Source organism: Lepisma saccharinum, chromosome 3 (genome assembly GCF_977018435.1).
Source record: "Lepisma saccharinum chromosome 3, izLepSacc3.1, whole genome shotgun sequence".
NCBI classification, from domain to species: Eukaryota; Metazoa; Arthropoda; class Insecta; order Zygentoma; family Lepismatidae; genus Lepisma; species Lepisma saccharinum.
This window is the reverse complement of record NC_139231.1, coordinates 86406856-86429419: the sequence shown is the minus strand read 5'-3', so window position 1 is coordinate 86429419 and position 22564 is coordinate 86406856. Positions and strand designations below refer to the sequence as shown.

The 22564-nt window shown below is 37.6% G+C and overlaps 1 protein-coding gene across 1 annotated transcript; it reads left to right on the top strand.

Moving 5' to 3' along the window:
• The first annotated feature begins 3188 nt into the window (after nucleotides 1-3188).
• On the top strand, nucleotides 3189-19596 carry LOC145985892 (dual E2 ubiquitin-conjugating enzyme/E3 ubiquitin-protein ligase BIRC6-like). Its single transcript, XM_083120026.1, has 8 exons — nucleotides 3189-3373; nucleotides 4198-4321; nucleotides 4603-4744; nucleotides 7470-7687; nucleotides 8661-8900; nucleotides 12921-13109; nucleotides 14150-14284; nucleotides 18435-19596. The coding sequence occupies exons 1-8, from the start codon at nucleotides 3192-3194 to the stop codon at nucleotides 18708-18710; spliced, it is 1506 nt and encodes a 501-aa protein (XP_082976152.1). The 5' UTR covers nucleotides 3189-3191; the 3' UTR covers nucleotides 18711-19596.
• Nucleotides 19597-22564: the final 2968 nt, after the last annotated feature.

The window sequence follows — 22564 nt, the reverse complement described above, 5'->3', positions numbered from 1 at the left end:
AGTTGTCTGCTACAAGGCCGAAAGTTGCTCACTCACGGGAACCTGCTGAACTCTAGGTCAGAGCTGGACAGATGGGCCAGACTTCCAGACACCACGCATCTGTATTTTCGAAGATTCCTGCGATCTTATCTCTCAAGGTGGTGTATTTATCGATGAAAGAGCTTGACCTGCCATACACATTGGCAAAGACTGCAAGCCCAGCAGTCATTTCGGGCTGCTCCCACCCTCTCCCGCAAGTTTTCAGCAGCTCTTAGGACAAGGAAACAAGTCAAGTCAATTTAAAATAACATCCAAGCACATTCGATCTTCTCTTCTCGCGTATCCAAGAGCAAGCATGGCAAAACAAGCCTGGTGCATTGGGTAGGGGCAGTTGGGTGTGGGGTAACATTGGTGCACTTGAGGGAGGGGAGGGTAGAGGTCAAGTGCTATTGGATATCACTCAAGCATGGTGTGGTGGTGTCTATTTTTAGTTCAGACCTAATTGTGAGCGGTAGAGCACTCGTAAAGGGAATGAGTGGAGGTAAAAACAACGCATTTTTCGGCCAATTTCCTTCAATTTTTCAACTTTTTTTTTCCAAATTTTTCTAATTTTTTCTAAATTTTTGATGGTTCCCGGGAAAAGGGTCGTTACTTCAAGACGGTCATTATACCCGGGGTCGTAGAATCGAGACACTTTGGACATATCATCTTTTGACCTTGAGTTTCCGTTATCTCTTGCAACTTTGTTGTGATTACTATCAAATTCATATAAAAATTAACTTCCTAAAACAGCATTTACACAGGGGGGGCCAGGGTTAGAAGGAAATAATAAGAAAGTGTTGATTCTTGTCCTACCTCTTAAAGGATCTCTATGTAAGGAAGCTCTGCAGAATGTCCACAAAGGAAGTACGTGTCCAAGTACAACCTTAGTGACAATGAAGTTCGACCAGTCACAAATATAGGAGTGTGTTGTGAAAGAAGGAGAACACATGCCTATGCTGAACATATTTTATTCAGCAGGCTACATGGAACAAAGGAAAACATAAATTTCCGCTGCAACGCATCAATGTATGGTGTCCACACAAAATAAAACATTTTCGTCCATCTACACGTGACATTGAAGTTCGACCACTGTTGGAGGGGATCCTGTTTACCATGGTGTGACGCTGCCCCGTCGGCAAATAACCGTCGCAATGCGTCAGGGCATGCTGCGGACGAGTCGTTCAAGGTATTCCACATCGATGCGGTGCCATTCCTCCTGCAGGCAGGCGATAAGAGCAGCCACTGTCGTGGGTCCCCTCTGTTGCACATGTCGCTTAAGAACACGCCACACATTCTCAATGGGCGAGAGGTCGGGACTCGATGGTGGCCATGGCAGAGTTCGCACGTGATGGCGAGTCAACCATTCTCTTGTCAGCCGTGCTGTATGAGGCCTGGCATTGTCGTGTTGAAAGATGAGACGCCGCGTGTGGAACAGGTGCCTTCGCACTGTGGGAAGATACCGCTCCAGTATGCGTGTATAGGCGTGTGCATTCACAATGCCCTCACAGACGTGTAGTGGGCCAACCCCAGATGCTGTCATGCATCCCCATACCATCACTGACGCAGGTTTCTGTACCCGACGTGCATAACATTTTGCTTCATTCTGTTCCTCCTTCCGACAAATGACTGTTTTCCGTATTTTCCCGTACACAACATTGAAAATGGATTCGTCCGTCCACAAAACCCTGTTCCACTGCCGAAATATCCATCCCCGGTACATTCGTGCCCACCGTAGTCGATTGCCTTTGTTCAACATGGAAAGGAAGGGTTTACGTTTCGCCTTGTACACTGTAACCGCATCGCTGTAGGTAACGGCGAATGGTTCTGGTTGACACTTCAATGTAAAAGCATTCTCGAGTCCACAGTCGTAATTCGGCCACAGAAACATGATTGTTGGTCTGGATATAGCACCTAAATATCCGTAGGTCACGCACACTCAGCAGGCGTTTTCGACCGGGGGCCTTACCTGGCTCTGTAGTACCCGTATTTTGGTGGTGTTTGATGATGCAGTAGACGGTTGACTTGGGTAAGTTCAGTTGGCGCCCTATTTCCCGTTCACTGAGTCGATCCCGTTGCAACTCCTCCACTCTTCTCCTCACGGTGTTGTCAATAGGTTTGCCCCTGGCCATGGTGATGATGCACTGCGGTTCCTCGGTGCACAGCACGCGCTTATATACGGCGGACTCCCTTATCGTGTCCGTGACGTCATGCTTCCGTCGAATGCGCCACTATCTGGAATTTCCCGTATGGGTCTGGTGCCTGGTCGAAGTTCAATGTCACGCGTATAGTCCCCCGTTTTCGTTCTTTACGTGACCTTGGGTACAACATGCTGGGATCACGATTCTTGCCTGCTCACACGCCTCCTCTTACACACATGCGTCACTTCTGCGGGTCACCCATTCCACCGCCTATGCCTCTGTGCATTTAATCACGTATTCCTTTCTGGTCGAACTTCATTGTCACCAAGGTTGTAGATACACATATTTTGGCACTTTGTTGAAATATTTGTACTCTATACTATTTCTGCCTTACCAATATATATTAAAAATAAGTGCATGAGTGTTTTTTTTTTTTAAGAATTGTATTTTAATGTCATTTATCTAATTGAGACTAGACCTATAATATACATGAAATTGGAACCACTACACAATATGCCTCAAGCAGGTATCAAACCTCTAACCCTTTGATTACAGGGTGACGACTTGTGTATAATAATGTTATGAGGAGATGAACAGATCATAATACAGGAGAAAATTGCTTATGTAGAAAGGGAGAGGGGGTAGTGTTTTTTTCTTACTATTTATTAGGGTTGGGACCGATTAATCGGTACTCTATCAGTATCGGCCAATATAGGCATATCGGTTTATTGGTAAAATTACCGATGATTTTACCGATCCGATATATCGATAAATATCTGATAATTTAGTGCAAAATTTTGCCATTTTGTTATAATTTTAATGGATAATCTCCATGCCCTACTTTCTAAAAAAGTAATGAGGTCAATTAACCTTTCAGGTTCTTCAAGGGCCATTTCTAATTTTATATTGGTTATCGGTATCGGCCAAAATTTCATATCTGCCCATCCCTACTATTTATAAACGTTCATAATTTATTTGTGCCCCTTTTGCTTGTATGTTATTTTCCTTTCTGTTCTGTTTGCAGTTTTGGATATGGCACGACACATTCCACTCTACCGTGCCATCCTACAGTTGATACGTGCCATGGCCCTTAGCTCTCAGTTGGTGTGCCTGCTTTTACCTCAGACCAAGAAAATGGTTGCTGATGAATTGTCTGTGGTATGTCTGTTGACTAAAATGAAGGGCTGTGTGGATACATATGCTTCACGTCTGAAGTAAGTACACAAGGCCAAACATTAGGACTAAACATTTTTAGCCACACATATGTTTATAACATTTATGCATGTGTGATAGCAACAAAAAAGGCCTGAGAGAAGAACAGAGTAACAATTAAAAGAATATAAAGATATTTTCGCTTCTAATAATCATCTGTGTACTTAGCATTCTGTTGCAAGTTCTTGGTCACTCTACTTTCACTTCCACTGATTTCTGTTCAGTGCAAATATATAACTGCTATGTACTGATTCTGATGTACTTCCCGATATTTTTTTTTTTTACTTATTCTGATGCCAATATTTAACCGATTCCCTTATATACTTATTAACAAACAAATGCTGTAAAAATTCCGTTTGAAACAGAAATATAGTTTCCTGTATGAGGAGTACAGGTGTGATGTTTGAAATAATTACTACAAAAAGTTATGGTATCAAAACCACATACATGTGTTGGGCATTTTCTTTCAGGAGAACAATAAAATCCTGCACTGTAATAACCTTGCCAAAAACTGTCAATATTCATGATGGATGCGGTAAACGCAGTTTAAAATTACTTATGTGAAATTTAGAAATTTCACACTTCCGCATTGTCAATATGTCCTCTATGATAAAAAAAATAAAGTAATACATTTTACACATTCTGATAAATGATTCCAATGTTCCATTTTCAACCTGTATTGTTCGTACATTGGAAATAATATTATTGACATCCATACTGCTACTATTATTTATTTTTTATTGGGTATGCATGTGTGTTTCAATTTTTTAGAAATTCTACACTTCATTATTGCAATAGCTTACGTAAACTTTTTGCTGTTTTCCAGAACAAACCGGAATAAGGGCAATGGAAAAACACGCTCTTCAACAAAGTATCAAGATGAAGTAGAACAAGATGAGGGATTAGCGCTACTTATACCTGATATTCAGGAAACTGCATCTCTGGTACAGGTGTGTAGTCTTATGATGTTATTGCTCCTATACAACATTAGATATAACTCTGTTGGCTTCCTGTCACCATTTCACATAGAGCTTGTTGCCGATGCACTTAATTTGCTGTTGCAGTGGGAAGGCAACATAATTACACCTATCTCTTATCCTAGAATTACTGTTGTTGTAATGGTTGAAAAGAGAAGGAATAATTGGTTTCCTAATTTTCACAAACTTCATATTCATTTTTTTTTTTTAAAGATATCAATGTTGAAAGATGAAAATAACAATTTCCATTACAGATTGCAACAGACCGTCTTGTTCTAGAAGATGAGGTTGATTCGAGCTCAGGAAAAGATATGGTTAGTGGTTCTAGTATGGAGCGTCCTTTGCAGAGGTCTATGGAGGAACGATATTTGGAAGTGATGAAGAAGTTGCAATTTGGTAAGAAGCATTAGTCAGTTAATATTTCATCATAAGGTATAACTAGGGCTTGGGACTTTGTCCTATAAAACTATAAAATATGTATGTAATTATGGCATAAAAATTGCAAAATATGCCATGAAAAATTAAAAATATGTTTAAAAATGCAGAAATATTCCTAGTAAAGCCAAAAATATGCACAAGAGTACTTCCGAATTTCTCATTATATGAAATGTCATTATCTTCCAGGGAAGATCAATTGGGGTGAGGTTTTTAAATTAAGTCTGAATCCTTGTAACCAGAGAATGTAGTGGGAAAATACTGAAAATATTGTGAGGTTCACTGCAATTATCCTAAGTTCCATTTATTATTATGTGTGGAACCTAAAGCATAAATGGCAGCTAGCTACAGCTCTGCTAAATCTGGGCAATCAATACACAAACAAACTTTTTAGACAGATTTTGATGTTTTGCAGTGTCTACATTTCTGCAATACTGAAGATCTCTTCGAATATCCTACCCCGTTTCACACAACTTGCAAGACAGATGTGTCTATGAAGAACACATCACTCCTAAATTCTTTAACATAGTTCTTCAGTCCCACCACAATAGATTCCTTTACGGAGGCATTCTATTCATTGGTATTGCTACACATTGATAAGTGCCTGGCTCAAAAGACAAGTGATCTTGAAATTCCTGTACTTGATTGCCGATAGAGTAGGGGCTGTAATGTACCGAATGTTATTTTTACTTTTGACTGATTATTGTGAGAAGCAAAAAGAAGATATAGAAATTAGAACAATTGAAACTTGTTTACTTCCCATGCCCACACAACAATGAGACAGAACATTTTTTCTCAATAATGTTTGCACAGCTATCAATTATCAGTGGGATATAAAAAAAATGAAAAGGGGGAGGAGGGGTATTATTGTTCTGTAAACTGCATCTGTTTTTATTTTCTTCATCCGTGATTTCCTGCCATCGATATTATAAACTTACTGTTGCACTAACGGTACAAAGAATAAATTATAAAATAACCAATTTTATGCAGTCATTTACAAAATTATATAGAAATATGTCTTCTTATAAGATTTGTTTGAAGAAATATGTTGTAAAAATGTGGAAATTGGTAAAATATACCAAATGAAAATTATGTTATAACATAAAGTCCCGGGTCCTAGTTATAACATACCGAAGACTGAGATAAGCCAAATTGGTTTATTTTAAAATAACACTGATTACTATGATGATCGTGCCATTAATTATTTGATTCAATTTACTCTGAAAGCTGTTACAATGTAATATTTCTGCTGGCCTTGCAGTCAAGCTCAATTGCCAGTGAAGGGTCACTGCACAGTGATTCGGATCTTACTTTAACTATCCAGCAACTACCTGAACATAAAGTGGACTTAACATAAACAATATTTGTGCTAATGTTAAAATCTAAGAGTTATTGCTGAAAATGGAACAGTAAGGCTAAGGCATTTCCATACATATGTTTATGAGCTTCCAGTCAGTTTGAAATCTGACCTTTGAAACAATGAATAAATTAATTCTGATTGAATTTCCTGATGTTCTGCAAGTTAATTTTGTTTAGACTTTCAATAAGGTGGCAGAAAAGTTGATCATGCTCATTTCAATTAGGTTATATAACTTAGTAATGAAGCAAATAGTGCAACAAAACTTGCAGATTTTGACTTGCCAGAGTCAGTAATTAACTGATTATTACACCATAATTAATAATTAGGGAACTTCATTTTTCTTTTTTTTCCAAAATTGGTGTTATTTTCCACAAAATTCATATTTTTATTTTAGCCCACTTTCCTACCAAACATACATAACATTATACCTTCCTTGTGTTTTTTTTAGAAGCCCCGGTGGTGTAGTCAGTAGGGCATGATTGCCACGTGGGAGACCTGGTGTTCAATTCCCTGGGTGTGTGATCTAAGGTTGGAATTTTTCCAGCCTTGTCCCCACATGCTCTGGGGCTCACCCAGCCTCAATTAAATGTTTACCTTGGGGGTTAAGGTGGGTGTATCATGGTGCTGATCACATCACCTCCAAAGTAACTGAGATCGAGAATATGTGGGGCCCTACCCCCACATCCCCTAAATGTGCCTTCTTGGCACGGTGCTATATCCATGGGGAGCTTTAGCTTTTTTACCTTATCCTTGTGCTTTTAAACAAGTATTTTAATTTGTAGGTCACATGGCCTACACCTCCTGTTCATGACAGTATTGTCCGTATGTAAAAAAAAGTAAAGTGCTCCCCTGTGCTTAGCACCATGCCATGAAGGCATATAGGGGGTGTGGGGGGACATGAGTGGGGGTGATGTGATCATCATCACGCCTCTGACTGCCTTTACCCCTTAGGTTGGGTCTGTGGGTATTTGTGTGTGAGCATGTATGCCCAATGCTTGATTGGTCATACATTAATGTGGTATGTTTTAATTTTTAAGCCTAAAGCACAAGATTGTTGGTGCCCGACCCTGTGGCCGAGTGGTTAGCACATCGCGCTGCGACGCCAAGGGTCCCGGGTTCGAATCCCGGTCGGGCTTGGTTGTTTGTGAATGTCCATTCATCAATTTCATCATTTCATCACTCATCCCCATCTTCGCAAATTAACCAAGAGGCACAAAACACGAAGTAAAATAAACTAAATCAATCAATCAATCAACAAGATTGTTGGAATTTTGCAGAAGTTGTCATTTTCTGCACATTCACAATTCGTTTCTTTCAACTTTTCAGATACCTATGAAATGATAACAGAGAGTGAAGAGGGAGGTTTTAGGTTTGTTGTTTCCTATCACTTCGAATCCAACATGCGGGATGCAGGAGACAGAAGCCATCCATCACGAGTCAAGAGACTGGCCCAGGAGGCTGTTACTCTATCAACCTCTCTTCCTTTGTCATATAGTAGTTCAGTGTTTGTGAGATGTGATACAGATCGTTTGGATATCATGAAGGTAAGTGGTAACTGAAAACTTCATAATCATACAACAAGCAAAAGACAGTTAGTACAACTTGGACAAAAGCTCTCACAGAAGCAGAATTTTACAAATTACAAACAATTTGTCATTACATTAATAAAATATTTGTGAAAAATGTGTTGGTGTGCACTTTGACACCTGCATATGTAATTGCATTTCTCAAAGTTCACATGTATGTTGATGAGCAAACATATTCTGTACTAATTGATGGTAATGGTTAAATACATTTGAAGCCACCAATCTGATAATTTAACCAAAGTTTCTGTTTACATAATTAGTCATTTTAACGTTGCTGCTGAAAATTTATTTGCAAAAATTTGTTTTAGTACCGTGCTGGCCGTGATGTTAGAAGAGAAGAATTGATAATTTATGTTCTTTATGATGTGCTTGCTATTTTTTACCCATTGTTCATGGGTATTGGTAAACCTCACATTGGTCTACCTGTACTAGAACTACTTTTACTATATCATTGTGTAAAGTTATCATTTGATATTGGAGCCTTGATGGTCCAGTCAGTAGGGTGTCTTGACTGCCATGTGAGAGACCCAGATTCAATCCACAGGGTGGTTGATTTCAGGTGAAAATTTTTCATCAGTGTTCCTGCATCGAATACCTGTGGGGTACACCCAGCCTCTAATTAAATGGGGTACATGATAGAGGGGGGGGGGAAAGGTGACTGGAGTATTGTGCTCATCATATCGCCTCCACAAATCCCCCTCCCCCCCCAATATACAAGGGGTCCCGGGTTCGATACCCGGTGGAGGCACAAGTGGTTCGGATCCCACTTTAAACTGTAGGTCCAGTCCCGATTAGCCTTACTGTGCATAAAGTGGACTTAAAACACCAAATCAATCCCCCCAATATACCTTTACAGCATGTTGCAATTTGCAGGGAATAAATTTATATATATACTACCTTTGGATAGCTAACACATTTTGTCTTCTTTCAGGTGCTAATTACTGGTCCAGCCGAAACTCCATATGCTAATGGCTGTTTTGAGTTCGATGTTTATTTTCCTCCAGATTATCCTAATTCACCAATGTTAATAAACCTAGAGACCACAGGCCATCATACTGTTCGCTTCAATCCAAACTTATACAATGATGGAAAGGTGTGCTTAAGTGTTTTGAACACATGGCATGGTCGCCCTGAAGAGAAGTGGAATGCTCAAACATCTAGTTTTCTTCAGGTAATGGCTTTGAAATGTTCATAAACTCATATGTTAATTAAGTTCTGGTAAATCTGAAGTGGCTTCTAGAATGTAACTATCATGCAAAATGTGGATGTTAAATTTCTTTTAATATGCATGCCTTGTCTTATGTGACAATACCAAGCTGTAAAAACTTAAAATGCAGGAAAATGTAAAATAGAGGAAATATTTTGATGTAGGGACCATGAAGATTGAGTGTATAATGTGGGATAATGTAAAATCCACGAAGGTAAATTCGGGAATCCACTGTATTTTATCACTGGAATCTGCAGTTAGATAGCCTCTTTGACATTGTTTGTGTACATATATGCATCCATGTTTTCCATAACTATTCTACATTTTGATTTTATAATTCTGATATGTGAACGAAAAGTATGTAAGCTAAATTAATTCATAAATATGCAGGTTTGTTTTGTAAGGAAAACTCACCAGAATTATCCGATGAGATTCAATAAAGTAAATACAGTCTGCTACGTGCCACCATTCGTAACTCCAGAGTATTGAGATCCAAATTGGCAACACACCGCTCGTTGCTCCGGCTGGTCAGTTGGAAGCACCAGTTCTCACCCAGGGTTCGGGATTAAGACGATCCACCCTTCCTCCAGGAAGGAAACCACCGAATTGCGACACGTGACAGTAAATAGAATTCCAAATACGTTATAATTAAAATGTCCAAAATCTTTAATCACGATTCGCGCGTGTACATACTTATTCGCACAAGTTAAAAGTTATAATTTGTTGGGTCATGCACGCTCGCAGGCAGTGATAAGCAATTTATTTAACAAGAGAGTCCGCGCACCGCCTTCACAGTTAATAGCAAGCCCTCAACTGCTACCTCAAGCGCAAGGCACAGCATAACAGATTGTTCTAACTTACAATACAACTTACAACTTTCTGATAACATTAAATAAGACAAGAAAAACTGATAGTTTATATAACACATCAATGTTAATTAGCGATAGTAAGCTAAAGTTCATAATTTGTATAACACATCAATGTTAATTAGCGATAGTAAGCTAGAGTTTAGGTTGGCAACAATTAAAAATGCCAACGTGGAAGTTTTTACATCGCCAAGAACATGAAGCGTGGTTCCCCCACTCCTAACATAAACAGCCAATAGGAAAACAATATTTTATTGAAAACGAGGGAGAAATACTTTGCTATAATATTACAATATTAAACTATATAGAAATAACTAAACTGATTTTATCAAATAAATCATATTTGCCCTTGCACATAAAATATGATTAAATAAAGATTTAGTTTATAACGAAGACAAATTACTTCAGTCTTGTACATTGTTGAACAAAAATCGATATTAAGAAGAAATATATTTAACTTGTGCTTAAGCAACAAAATTTGCGTGAAAGATAGTAATAATCCTAGCCATTTTGGATTTGAAAAACAATAATATATATATACGTAAATATATATATGAATTATGAAAAGAATTAAGTATAAATATATAAAATAAATGCCAATATACAACTGAAATCTGCCTAACATGGCGGTCGTTACAATTTAAACCCCAATTTTACGTTTTTCAGGGGCCCGTAAATAAAAAATGTTAAATGTGGGAAAAGAGCGGGGGAAAGCATAAGGGTGAGACTCAAGTGTCAGTAAGAAATGACTACACAATCAACTTTTTAGGAGGTATATTGTATCAAAAACTATTTAACAACAGGAAGGAAGTATGATAATGAATTTCTAAGGACAAAAGCAAGACATGCTGTGAAAGTGAATGACGGATTAACAGGACCCACTTTCGAGGGTAGGGACGGTGGATGACTGCTTTTAACTGCCGCCTATTAGGTTCAGTTTATGCATCTGATCCTGTGAGATCTTCGTTTACTCTGTAAACTGGTAATTAGTTGCTAATTTTGGCACTCCAGGATAATTGGAGGGGGGGGGGGTTATCATTTATAACTGGATGCCAAGCATCTTTATATACTGTAATCAGTGTCCTGAAGACATGCAGAATGGTTCAGATTCCACTTTGAGCTGCATATGTATCCAGTCCCGATCAGCCCAACAGCATGAAGTATACAAAACAAGCTTTGTCAAACTTACGCATTTTAAGACGTCGCAATAAATTATCAGTGACACGTGCAGGGTTTTTGAAATGGGGAATGGAGTTATGTACACTTTTTTATAGTAGTCAGCCCTCACTTTGCCATCTTTTCCTGCCTGTGACTTTTTTTGTTTTTTTTTAGAAATACTGGCCAAAGGGAGGGGGCTTATGACCCCCATCACCCACCCTATATATTGCTGACACGGTATATATCATGACGATATATTGCCGACATGAAATATATCGCCAAAATATTGTGACGATATATCGCAGACACGATATATATAGCTAAAATATCATGATGATATATCGCCAAAATATTGTGACGATATATCGCAGACACGATATATATAGCTAAAATATCATGATGATATATCGCCAAAATATTGTAACGATATATCATCTAGTTGATATCGCCTGGACGATATTTTTCAATATCGCGATATATCGATATATACTACTAGTGATGATACCATAGGGGGCAAGAGAAAGCACATGCTCTTCCTTTTTTTGTGTGTGCCAGTTTGAAGGTGATGTGATCAGCACCATGCTTGGGCAGTCCCCTTGCTCTTTTGCCCCAAATACGCATTTTAATGACATTTAGATGTGCACTAAATTTGGCTGCTCTCAGAAAATATTGCCGCACCCCTCATTTATTCACTAATTTTTCCTGGCCCCATCACTTTACAATATACGAGTTACGCAATATGCATAGAGAAAACATTCTCTGCCTCACATAGAAGAATCATTTATCCCAACCTCACCCCCCTCCCCCACACAATTGATTTGACAAGAATATTTTTCCGTCAGTGAGTAAAATTTTGCCGTATCTGCCTATAGAATGAAATTATCACTTTAGCTTGTGCATTTTTAGCTTCATTCTGATAACCAAATGATATAGCGTTTGTGAAAAAACTTCAGATTAAAAATAATCGGAACTAAATCGAAACAAATTTCCATTGAAGAAAAAGTGCAGTTGTTTTCCGGAATGGCAAATCCTTAATTTTTTCCATTTTCAACGTTGCAAAGAAGAAGAATGGAAAAGTTTTTACAAACAAGTCCCCCCTCTTTTTTTCATTCCCGTCAAAAATAGGAAGGATTCAGTAAATGTGTGGCAAAGAAGCGAATGGTGATCGAGTCTCATTGTCAATTTTCCACTTGTGTTTTTGTGGAGGGGAAGGGCGAGCAAAGACACTTCAGTCTCACACAGTGTGTCCAGCATTTAGAGAGAATCTGTTTGGCAACAGTGCGCTTGTTGTCTGAACCTGCAGCACAAGGATCGGCCCATTTGATTTTCACGGGGAATGCAAGAAGTGTAATTTTCCCTTCCTGTCCCTCAAGGGAGGTATGACAGATGCAAGTTGTACCCTGCCTGCCCCCCCCCCCCCCCCCTGCCTTGCACTGACCATGCCTCTTCCCTACATCCTCTCGCATCAAAGCCTAACATCTGGAAGTTCAAGGTCGCGTGGTGAATGAAACAGCTGCAAAAGCAAGAAAAATGAGGGAGAAGTCACATAGTCAACAGAACAGGTTTCTGACAAATTTTAAGGCATCATCATGGCTTGGAAAACGTATGAAGCAGGAAAAGGGAGTTAGAGCGAACGTAAAATCAAGGTGAACGTCCTATTATTTAACATGGCCTTTTACTGGGGCCTGACTGGATGAGCGTATTAAGCGGGAAAACTTTTTATTGCGGGAACGTAAAATTGGGCTTTCGCTGTATTATATAATTCAATATCTTGCAAATGTTTATTTTAAATTGTATCCGTACACTATTGTTTGCAGAGATTGGCAATTTATATCCTGTGCTTATTTCTTATCAGATTAACAAGAGGTAATGTGTTTGGTTGTTTCCTCAAGTTTGTTTCATAAATTTCATCAATTTGTCATGCAGCCTCATTGTCACATTGTTCTGCTCTTCTCTCCAGGTACTTGTTTCAATTCAGTCCCTTATTCTTGTTCCTGAGCCATACTTCAATGAACCTGGATATGAAAGGTCAAGGGGCACACCTTCAGGTACACAAAGTTCCTGCGAGTATAACTCCAACATCTGCCAGGCCACTGTGAAATGGGCAATGTTGGAACAGATACGTAATCCATGCCCATGCTTTCGGGAGGTAAGCATAAATTATCACGTGGATATGAATTCTTTAAATTCCTTTTAGTTATATTCCTCTATAGCTTAGTCAGAGTCATAGATGCTGACTTTGGGAATGTGTTTTGCCCATTCATTTATTCTATTAGTTCATCACTCATCATTGTAGCTTTTTATCCTAGAAAGGTAGAGAAGTGACTGAAAAAATAAAATAGAATTCTTTTCAGGGAAAGTAACTGCCTAGCATATTATATTAATAATTGCGTGAAATTGCAAGTGTATTCTGTGTTTAAATGACTGACACCTACTTTAGAAATTAGAAATGTGGTGACACCAATTGCCGATGACTGGATATTGTCTGAAATTAGCACGTCAGAACCAGCATCAAAATAAGTAGAGAGTCCAATATTGAAACTGATACCGATGTCACCTTCATCTGCAAACCACTGGCTGCTTAATGTTTCCAACCAAGATTATATGTAGAGACCAGATTTTAAAGGGAATTATTTTCTTTATTTTTCAACACAGATCATGGAATAAATAACAACTAGGGCTGAGCACATCAGCATCGGCTGATATCAGCGGTATCGGTATTGGAAAGTATCGGTTGGAATTTATTTACCGATACCTGCCGATACATTTTGATCATTCATGAGCCCTGCAAAGTGCCATGCAACATTTACGCGAAGTCTAATTATCCTGGATATTATGCAAAATTCAAAGTTTACTTCTATTTTTCACCAGTTTTACATTTAAAAAAACTGAATTTTGTGATAACAAGTAATTTAATATTCAGATGTAATTCTGGAATATTTTAAAGCAAAGATCTTGGTAAATTGATGCGCATAATTCGGCTGGAATACTTACACACTAATATTAATCAACATTTTGAACAACTTTTAACTACTACAATTTTCAAGCATCAGTATCGGTTGGAATCAGTTAAAGTATCAGTATTGGTTGAATGAAATCCAAGTTAAGGTTGTGCTATTTTTGAACTGCACTTTACCATACACTAATAAGTTCTGCTTTGTGATCCAGTGCTGTGATTTGTACTTCCAGATAATTCAGAAGCATTTTTGGATGAAGAGGCAAGAAATCATAAACCAGATCGAAAGTTGGATAACAGAAATGGAATCCCAGAGTAGTGACAAGCGCACTGGACGTGCCATATCACTCAATACCATGTGGCTAAAGGTAATTTCTTTAAAAAGATAAGGACTGTACAAATATAAAATTTAGTGAATACCAATTTAAGAGATACTACAGTGGAACCCCGATTTTACATTTTTCAGGGGACAAGGTTAAAAAGATTAAAATGCAGGAAAGAGTAAAATCAGAGATCCACTGTATTTTGTAGTCCAAGGATGGTGGATTACGCAAAGTAGAGTACCCCATGGGACCACTTTCGCTCGCTCGCTCTTGTTCAAGTCTCCCACGCTTAAGCATTTACAATGGAAAATCATTACAACAATCATATAGATTCATATATGTAAAATATCCTTGCGGCCAGTTTCAGCCCACAATCATTTTTCATTTTCATATATCACTGGATTGGTAAGATAGAATAAAATACATTTTGACATGGAGATAATGACTATGTTTACTTAAGTTTCAATTTCGCTGCATCTTTCACCTCATTATTCATATTTGAGGGCGCATTACCACAGACAAATTATGGTTATATTTGTACTACTGCGCTTTGAGCTCATTTTGCATGTTCCAAGCGTTTTTCACTCGAGCGAAAAAGCTCTCTAGCAAAATGCTCTCTCTGCAGCACTTTAAAGGCTATAACTGACTTTCATAATTCTGGTAATTCATTATAGTCCATGTGCTTGTGTATGTGTGGATATAAAAGAAAATTATATTTATACGATTTTAAAAATAAAACCCTACGCAATACACTTTTCCATGAAGGCACCTAGTGACTATGGAGGTGATATGATGAATTACCCATGGTGGAAATACAAAAAGCTGGATGCACATGCATAGCCCTCAGGTGCTAGTCACAGTTCTGATGTCATCTGAGTGACCAAAAGCCAGAAGAGGGATGGATCTATTTCAGAAGGTGGCAAGTGCAGTTTCCGGTTCTTCTTTTCTGTATTCCACTGAATTAGAGACTTACATGTTTTCTGCTTTTTTAAGAGCATGTAAATACATGGGAACATGCATAACTGTGATCTTTATTTATGGCTGTAGTAATCGTACCAGAAAACAAAAAAATATCAAATGCAGCTTATTTTTCTGTGCATTTTAGGTCTAGAACACATGCAAAAGTAAGTAACAACAATCCAGCACCCTCTTGACAAGGAACCTTCCTTCTATAAACTAGTAATTATTTATAGATGGGTAATCCTGGGAAGATAGTGAAATACACAGAAACTGTAGGTTTGATTTTTTCTGAATCTGGTACATCAGGTTGCACACCAGCAAGGTTCAGTTCAATTGAAATGTTCATTGAGGTTTTTGACATGCTACATCAAACCATCTCTTTTACCAGATAACTTCATTGAGCAAAAATTAAATAATTGTTGCTTTCGTTTGTATTGTGCACGTACCTTACCAAGACTGAATAATAGCTGTATGAAGTTGGTGACACTAATGGGTAGGGGCATGCATATTTAGTTTTTGACGAAAAAACGAAATGTGAAAAAACACATTGTAGTGTTAATTTTTCATGTTTTTGAAAGGTGTGAGGTGCATTTTGTGACCATGTTTTGTCACGAAATAATGCGAAATGAACTGCAAAAAGCGAAATTAACTCTTGAACACGAAATTTAGGGTTTATTCACCAACGCGACACCTTCTGAGGTCTGAATTATCCTGAGAGTTATGCAATTCCCGGAAAATTGATTAAATCTGCTGTTAATATTCGAGAAGCAAAAATGGACTCCTTTACACAGAAATAAACGTAATACTCTGATAACTACATAAATGTGCTATTAGAAGTGAAATGTTAATTCTGTGGAATAAGTGTAGTTTTTAAATCAAATTCAGGATTATATTCACAATTTTAAAACCAATATGTATTTTTATATACCACTTTTCATCCATTTCTTCATAGCTATAACACCGATATTTTATTTTATTTACCGCTTTTGAACCTGAAATTGACTCCGTTTTTGTACCGAAATTTTGCTTTTTTATTTACCAAAAATATGTGCCTCTACTAATGGGCTTCAGGCCTCCCCGCTAGTGTGGTGATAGCATTGTCACTTTGTAATCAAGGGGCCCCAGGGTTGATACCCGGTGGAGGCACAGGGTTCCGGATCCCACTTTAAACTGTAGGCCCAGTTCCGATTAGCCTTACTGTGCATAAAGTGGACTTAAAACACCAACTCAATCAAACTATTGGGCTTGGGTGATTTTTCTGTTTACCTCTCTTTCTCACACACACACACGAGTGTGTGCAGTGTCTGTGTGTAAATTTGAGACCAAAATAAAAATGCATCCGCAAAAATTGAACATGGCATTTGTTGCTAGAGAATTCAAAATCTAAAAGATGCAATAGAAAAATTAAAGTTTGTGAAAATATTCAACTAATCTTCACTCAAAAGATCAGCTGTCTCAACAATCAAAGCAACTCAGCAGAAAATAGTTTTAGGGTTTTTGATCGCCCTTGTTAGTCCAATCAAGTCATGTTACAAAGTATGTAGCCAGAAGGCAAGTTGTACTACTGAGGAAAATTTCATAGAACTGTTAAAGGAAAGAAGTCAAAATGTACCCAACATTTTGAATGCAATGACTGTCTCTTCTTGTTCAAATTAATATTGCTCATTTGATTTATGTATATAATCCTACAACTTCTTATGAAACTCACTTTCACCATTTCACATGCAAAATTATTTTTCACTTTTAACTTCTTTAGTGTATTCCAAATAATTTTAAGCTCCAGACAGCTGTGGTAATTCATAATATTTTTGTCCTTCGAGTTTGATAATATGTTTACAGTAAGTTGCCCAGGGTTTTATTTGTAGGTGGAAGGGGGGGGGGGTTGAACCTGGAGCCTATTACACCTAAAAAAAAAGATTTGGTAAATAAGGCACAAATTAATCCCTCCCCCTCTCCCTCTGTATGTGTGTATTCTTGCCCTAGAAATATCGATAACAGCAGTGTTTCGAAGCACTGACCTGAAAAGGAATTAAAATTTTGCTTTTGAAACGTAAGAAAGATGGTCAGAATTATGTCAGCATAAAATTTGTGTTTCCATTTTTAAAAATTGGCATCGCTTTTCTGCCACCATTGGCAGAGACAAGGATGAACACTCGCAAAGGTACATGCCCAGGGTGAACCTTGATTTATTGACTTTTTAAAATTATGGACGTGTCGGCACATTGGCTACTTGCAACCATCATTTAATATGGGAACAAAAGCCCCTCAATGAAAACAATCTCCATAACAGGGCCTTAGCAAAGAATAAAACTTCATTTTAAAACTAATCTGCTTTCTAAAACTACAGCCGAGATAAATACTGTAATTACACTGTTGTCCGAAGACTAAAATCTCCACACCTTAGTTGAAAGCACACAGAGCAAATAAGACAACACACAACCCCACATACTGTCTGTGGGTCTAGGTACTACAGTCTTGTTAGTCTGCAGAATGTGGTGCAGGGATTAGTGGAATTAGTACCCTTCACAAAAGTCACCCCTTACATCCCAGACAGGGAATCAAGTCTGAATTCTTTGGTAACTAGGTTGCCAGTATACCACTCAACATGCTTGACGACCGAGATGTCTACGTAATGACTAATAAGAAAACAGAAGAATACTGCACACTAGGTTGATGGAAACCAGAAGGACTGATAATAAGCTAATTAATAAAGAATACTTTTCACAGCAAGGTGTAGACTTTAGAATATGTATACTTTCTTAAATATTCCCTCCAAATATTCTAAAAGCTCATGAAATGTTTTTGTTTCACGAAGAACACTTCACTGCTTCCCTGCCTACGGAGGAACCAGACCCCCTTCTGCAACTCTGATGGCATCATGCATTAGAAGGGAGAGTTTTCGGGACCATGTCACATCCACTTTGTTGACTTTCCACCATGATCTGTACCAGTTAGGGATGGACCAATATGACATTTTTGCTGATCATCTCCTTAATAATGTAACAGTTCACTAAAAAGAGGGTTTCCTTCAAAAAAGAAACTCTGCATTTATAAATTTACAAAACCAGGACACATGAATTGTTCCAAAATGGAAGTTTCACGTCACAGACTATCTATAGAAATATTGGATTGGACGTATATAATGCTGATTATTCTGTCCCATCCATTTGTTAATGACATTGTAGTACTGTGTATTCTCGTACTTCATTAATTTCCCTCATTTGTCTCATTGCAGCGTCACTTCAGACAGTTGAAAGATGAGCTTGCTAAACTGAAGACTCCTGAAGGACTAGAAGATTTGGAAGATGCAAATTTTGACCTGTCATTATCATCTTCATCTGGTGCACAGCAAAAATCTTCGAAGGACGTTTCTCCAGAATGTGGTGCTAGTCAAGGCTTTGCCTCCTATGGCAGTTCGACTGCTTCAAACCTAAAAGACGAGACTGACTGTAAGGAAGAAATCGATGCAGACTTGGAAATGGAAAAAATTGTGTCCAAAGTTTGCGAATGAGCTCACATATGTGGATGCATGCGTGTGCACGAGTGTGACTATGACTATTCAAGTATTAAAAAAATAGTCTGTGAAGAAAAGAGCGAAGACTACAGGATCCATTGTGTCATAATCTGAAATGTGATACTTCTGCATTGTTGGACGTAAGTTTGTTTGTTGATATGTGAGAATTTATATTGTCTGATGAAGTTGCACAATTGAAAAAAGCTTTTTTTCAGAGTGTGCTGATATTGTGGTTATTTTTTACCAAAGAAACAAATTATCCAGGAACAGTGTGTATGATGATTTGTGTATGTTCGCATGGTTAATTTGTTTTGTTCTCAGGCAATATAAGCATTAGCTGTATGTTTGGTTCTTGATGATACGCTGTGAGTTACATGGATTGCATCCTGTTCACCATTTTTTTTTACAAAGTATGTAAAAAATGTACATTTCAATATGAACTGTTAACGTATTAACGTGCATCTTTCTTTTTCCACTATACCATTTCAGCTTATGGGTGAAAATTTGCAGGTAACTTTTCACAATTACTTTTTTCTTCACTTTTTGTTACTACAATTATTATTTGTTACATCAGAGTCTAGAATAGACAGGCAGAAGCCATACAAGGTGTGGCTAATAAGCGCTCATCCAGTAGAAAGTTAAGATTGGATGCATAAGATTTATCTGTTATACAGATTAGGCAGATAATGTGCATAATATGCGAACCAACACCTCATGAAGAGGTACATTTTTTTTTTGCATGCATGTTTTATGATCAGACTGATTTAATGTTTCTTTTTTCCTTTCCTATGCATTATCCTTACCCGGAGAAAAAAATTAGTTGTTAAAAAGATTATATATATTTGTGTGATTCATTGCTTAAAGAATAAATATTTTAACTGTTTCTGTACGATGATTTAGGCACCGACCTCTTTTTTTACAATTTTCACCATACTGCACAGTAAACTCTGTATCACAAGGCAATGTGGCTGTATGAAGTGTCAGGACAGAAATATGATAACCATCCATTATAGTGAATAAGGCTATTTTTCCAAAATGGTATAAGTGATAAATATTAGATGTTTCAACACATGTAGTCAATAAGGAACTGAAATTTTTAAACATTTTGCAGGTATTTTGTTCCATAAAGGAATCAGAGTTCATTTTCCCACATAGTTTTTGTTCGTGATCGATTTTGCCACCTGTCTGGTAACTTTCTCCATGCACATGTCTACAGTGCATGCCTGAACTTGACTAGTCTCTCTCTGCTTAACTGCCAAACTGATATTTTAAGATATAATCCATAAAGGAAGTTTAATTATTAGGGAGGGGATTTTTAGGTAACACTTTTTTTCCTGCTTCGGAAGTTGGACATACTCTGTAAAAGTGCCAACCATGTGGCTGCAATGTAATCTGTGAAGTGTTATTTCACGTAAAAATGCATAATGCACATAAAATACAAGTTTGTAGGAAAAATAACATAAAATGTACATATTTTAGACATTGTAGACAAAATGAAGTTTCCAAATTCTTTGTGTGTGTCTATTTTGTAATTAATGCATAAAATATTTTAAAAAATGTGCAGTAAATTAGTAAATAACTCCACGATATACCAGTCACTACTACCAGTGTTATTTTGTCTACCATGTGGCAAGGCAATTCATACAGAACAGCGTTTGTTGGAAACCGACATTGCGAATCAGGTTTACATATGTGTTTACAAGTGCTAATAGGAACCCCAATATGTTCAAATGAAGGATGTTCTAAGTGTTTGCAATATTTGCAATATTATTTAGATTTAAGTAGAATATTTGTTGCAGCTTTATCCCACTGAATAAACAATCCAGTTCTGAAAAACTTCCTTCACAATACATAACATTTGCGCCACCCATTCATTCCATTTTATGTACACTAATTCCCACAGTGTTACGAAGAAACTGCAAAAAATTAGATCTGTGTGTGAACATGAAAAAATGTGGGCCAGTCAGTCATTTTGAATGAAAATACTTCCTAACTTTTAGCCATGCTGTTTTTAGAACATAAAAAATAAGTATTTTCCAGTTTTTAGCACCTGAAAATCCACTCATTAATTATTTTGCAACTTGGGGGATGTTTTTTCTAGGATTCAGGGTATCTTATTTTTCACAATCCATGATGGGAGAAATACAAAAAAATACAGACATTAGTACTGTTGCAATGTCCTGTACAAGGCCTGTTGAAAAAGAAACCAAACTCCTTTTGTGAAGTTTGTATATAAATTCGTTGAAGAGAACCAGGGTGTCTACCAGTGAAGAGATTATGCTTGTGGTCAAGAAGTTTTGTGAAAAACTAAATATGCTGACCAAGGCAGTAATTTATTTTATTAAAAACATAAACTAACGTAACGTTTCAACCTTCTAGCAAGGTCTTCTTCAGACTCTGTATCAAGTACAAAAGTAACCAGATACAACAAGAAGGGTAATATATATACACAAACATTACTCCCTCCAGACTATTTAGAAAGTTGTTTGGAACTTTCTAGCAGATGACTTTCACTTTCCAACTTTACTTTCACCTAAAAGGCTAAACACAATTACTTCCGTATAGAATGTGGTTGGACTTTTTAATCTCACGCTCTTTTCCCTTCATTTTTCTTCCTTCTCCTCTCCTCTTTTTCTCTTGTCCTTTCCACTCTTTCCAACATCTTCTTCCATTCTTTGTTTAACTTCAGTCCCCCATTCCAGTTCATTGTGTCTTCTTCGCCTTTCTTCTATATAAATAGAGAAGAAAGGCGAAGAAGACACAATGAACTGGAATGGGGGACTGAAGTTAAACAAAGAATGGAAGAAGATGTTGGAAAGAGTGGAAAGGACAAGAGAAAAAGAGGAGAGGAGAAGGAAGAAAAATGAAGGGAAAAGAGCGTGAGATTAAAAAGTCCAACCACATTCTATATGGAAGTAATTGTGTTTAGCCTTTTAGGTGAAAGTAAAGTTGGAAAGTGAAAGTCATCTGCTAGAAAGTTCCAAACAACTTTCTAAATAGTCTGGAGGGAGTAATGTTTGTGTATATATATTACCCTTCTTGTTGTATCTGGTTACTTTTGTACTTGATACAGAGTCTGAAGAAGACCTTGCTAGAAGGTTGAAACGTTACGTTAGTTTATGTTTTTAATAAAATAAATTACTGCCTTGGTCAGCATATTTAGTTTTTCATAATCATGGAAACAAGGCTTAATGGAGTTATAAGAAGTTTTGCTATTTTTTTTTTACAGTATAGGGAATTTACATTGTTATCATTCTTATATAGCTGTACTGGGATTTGATAGAATTGAATATTTGGAAATCTAAAATTATATTGAGATGTGGTTAATTTTTTTTTCACTTTCAGTAGACCTAAATAGAGAATTGACAAACACCAATTGGAGCTCGTGGAGCTCGGTGGGGCAGAGCACAGTTTGGTTGCACATATTCGCTTTCCCGGCACACAAGTACGACTGTGTCTTTGAAAATGTTGTAGTACAAGTGGCCCGGTACTGAATTTTCATTTGGGGCTCGTGGGGCTCGGTGGGGCAGAGCACAGTTTGGTTGCACATATTCACTTTCCCGGCACACAAGTACGACAGTGTCTTTGAAAATGTTGTAGTACAAGTGGCCCGGTACTGAATTTTTATTTGGGGCTCGTGGGGCTCGTCGTAGCCTTTTATGATGTATATTTTGAGGGGCACAGAGTTGGCGACACTGTGGGTTTTTACTGTAGCCTTTTATGAGGGGGGTTTATTGCTTTTTGTTTACATCTGGTAACACTGCCGTAGTTTGACAGCGTTGTTAACCTACTGGTTTTTTTTTCACTGAGGCTCGAATCATCATGTGGGGCTCATCGTAGCTTTTTATGAT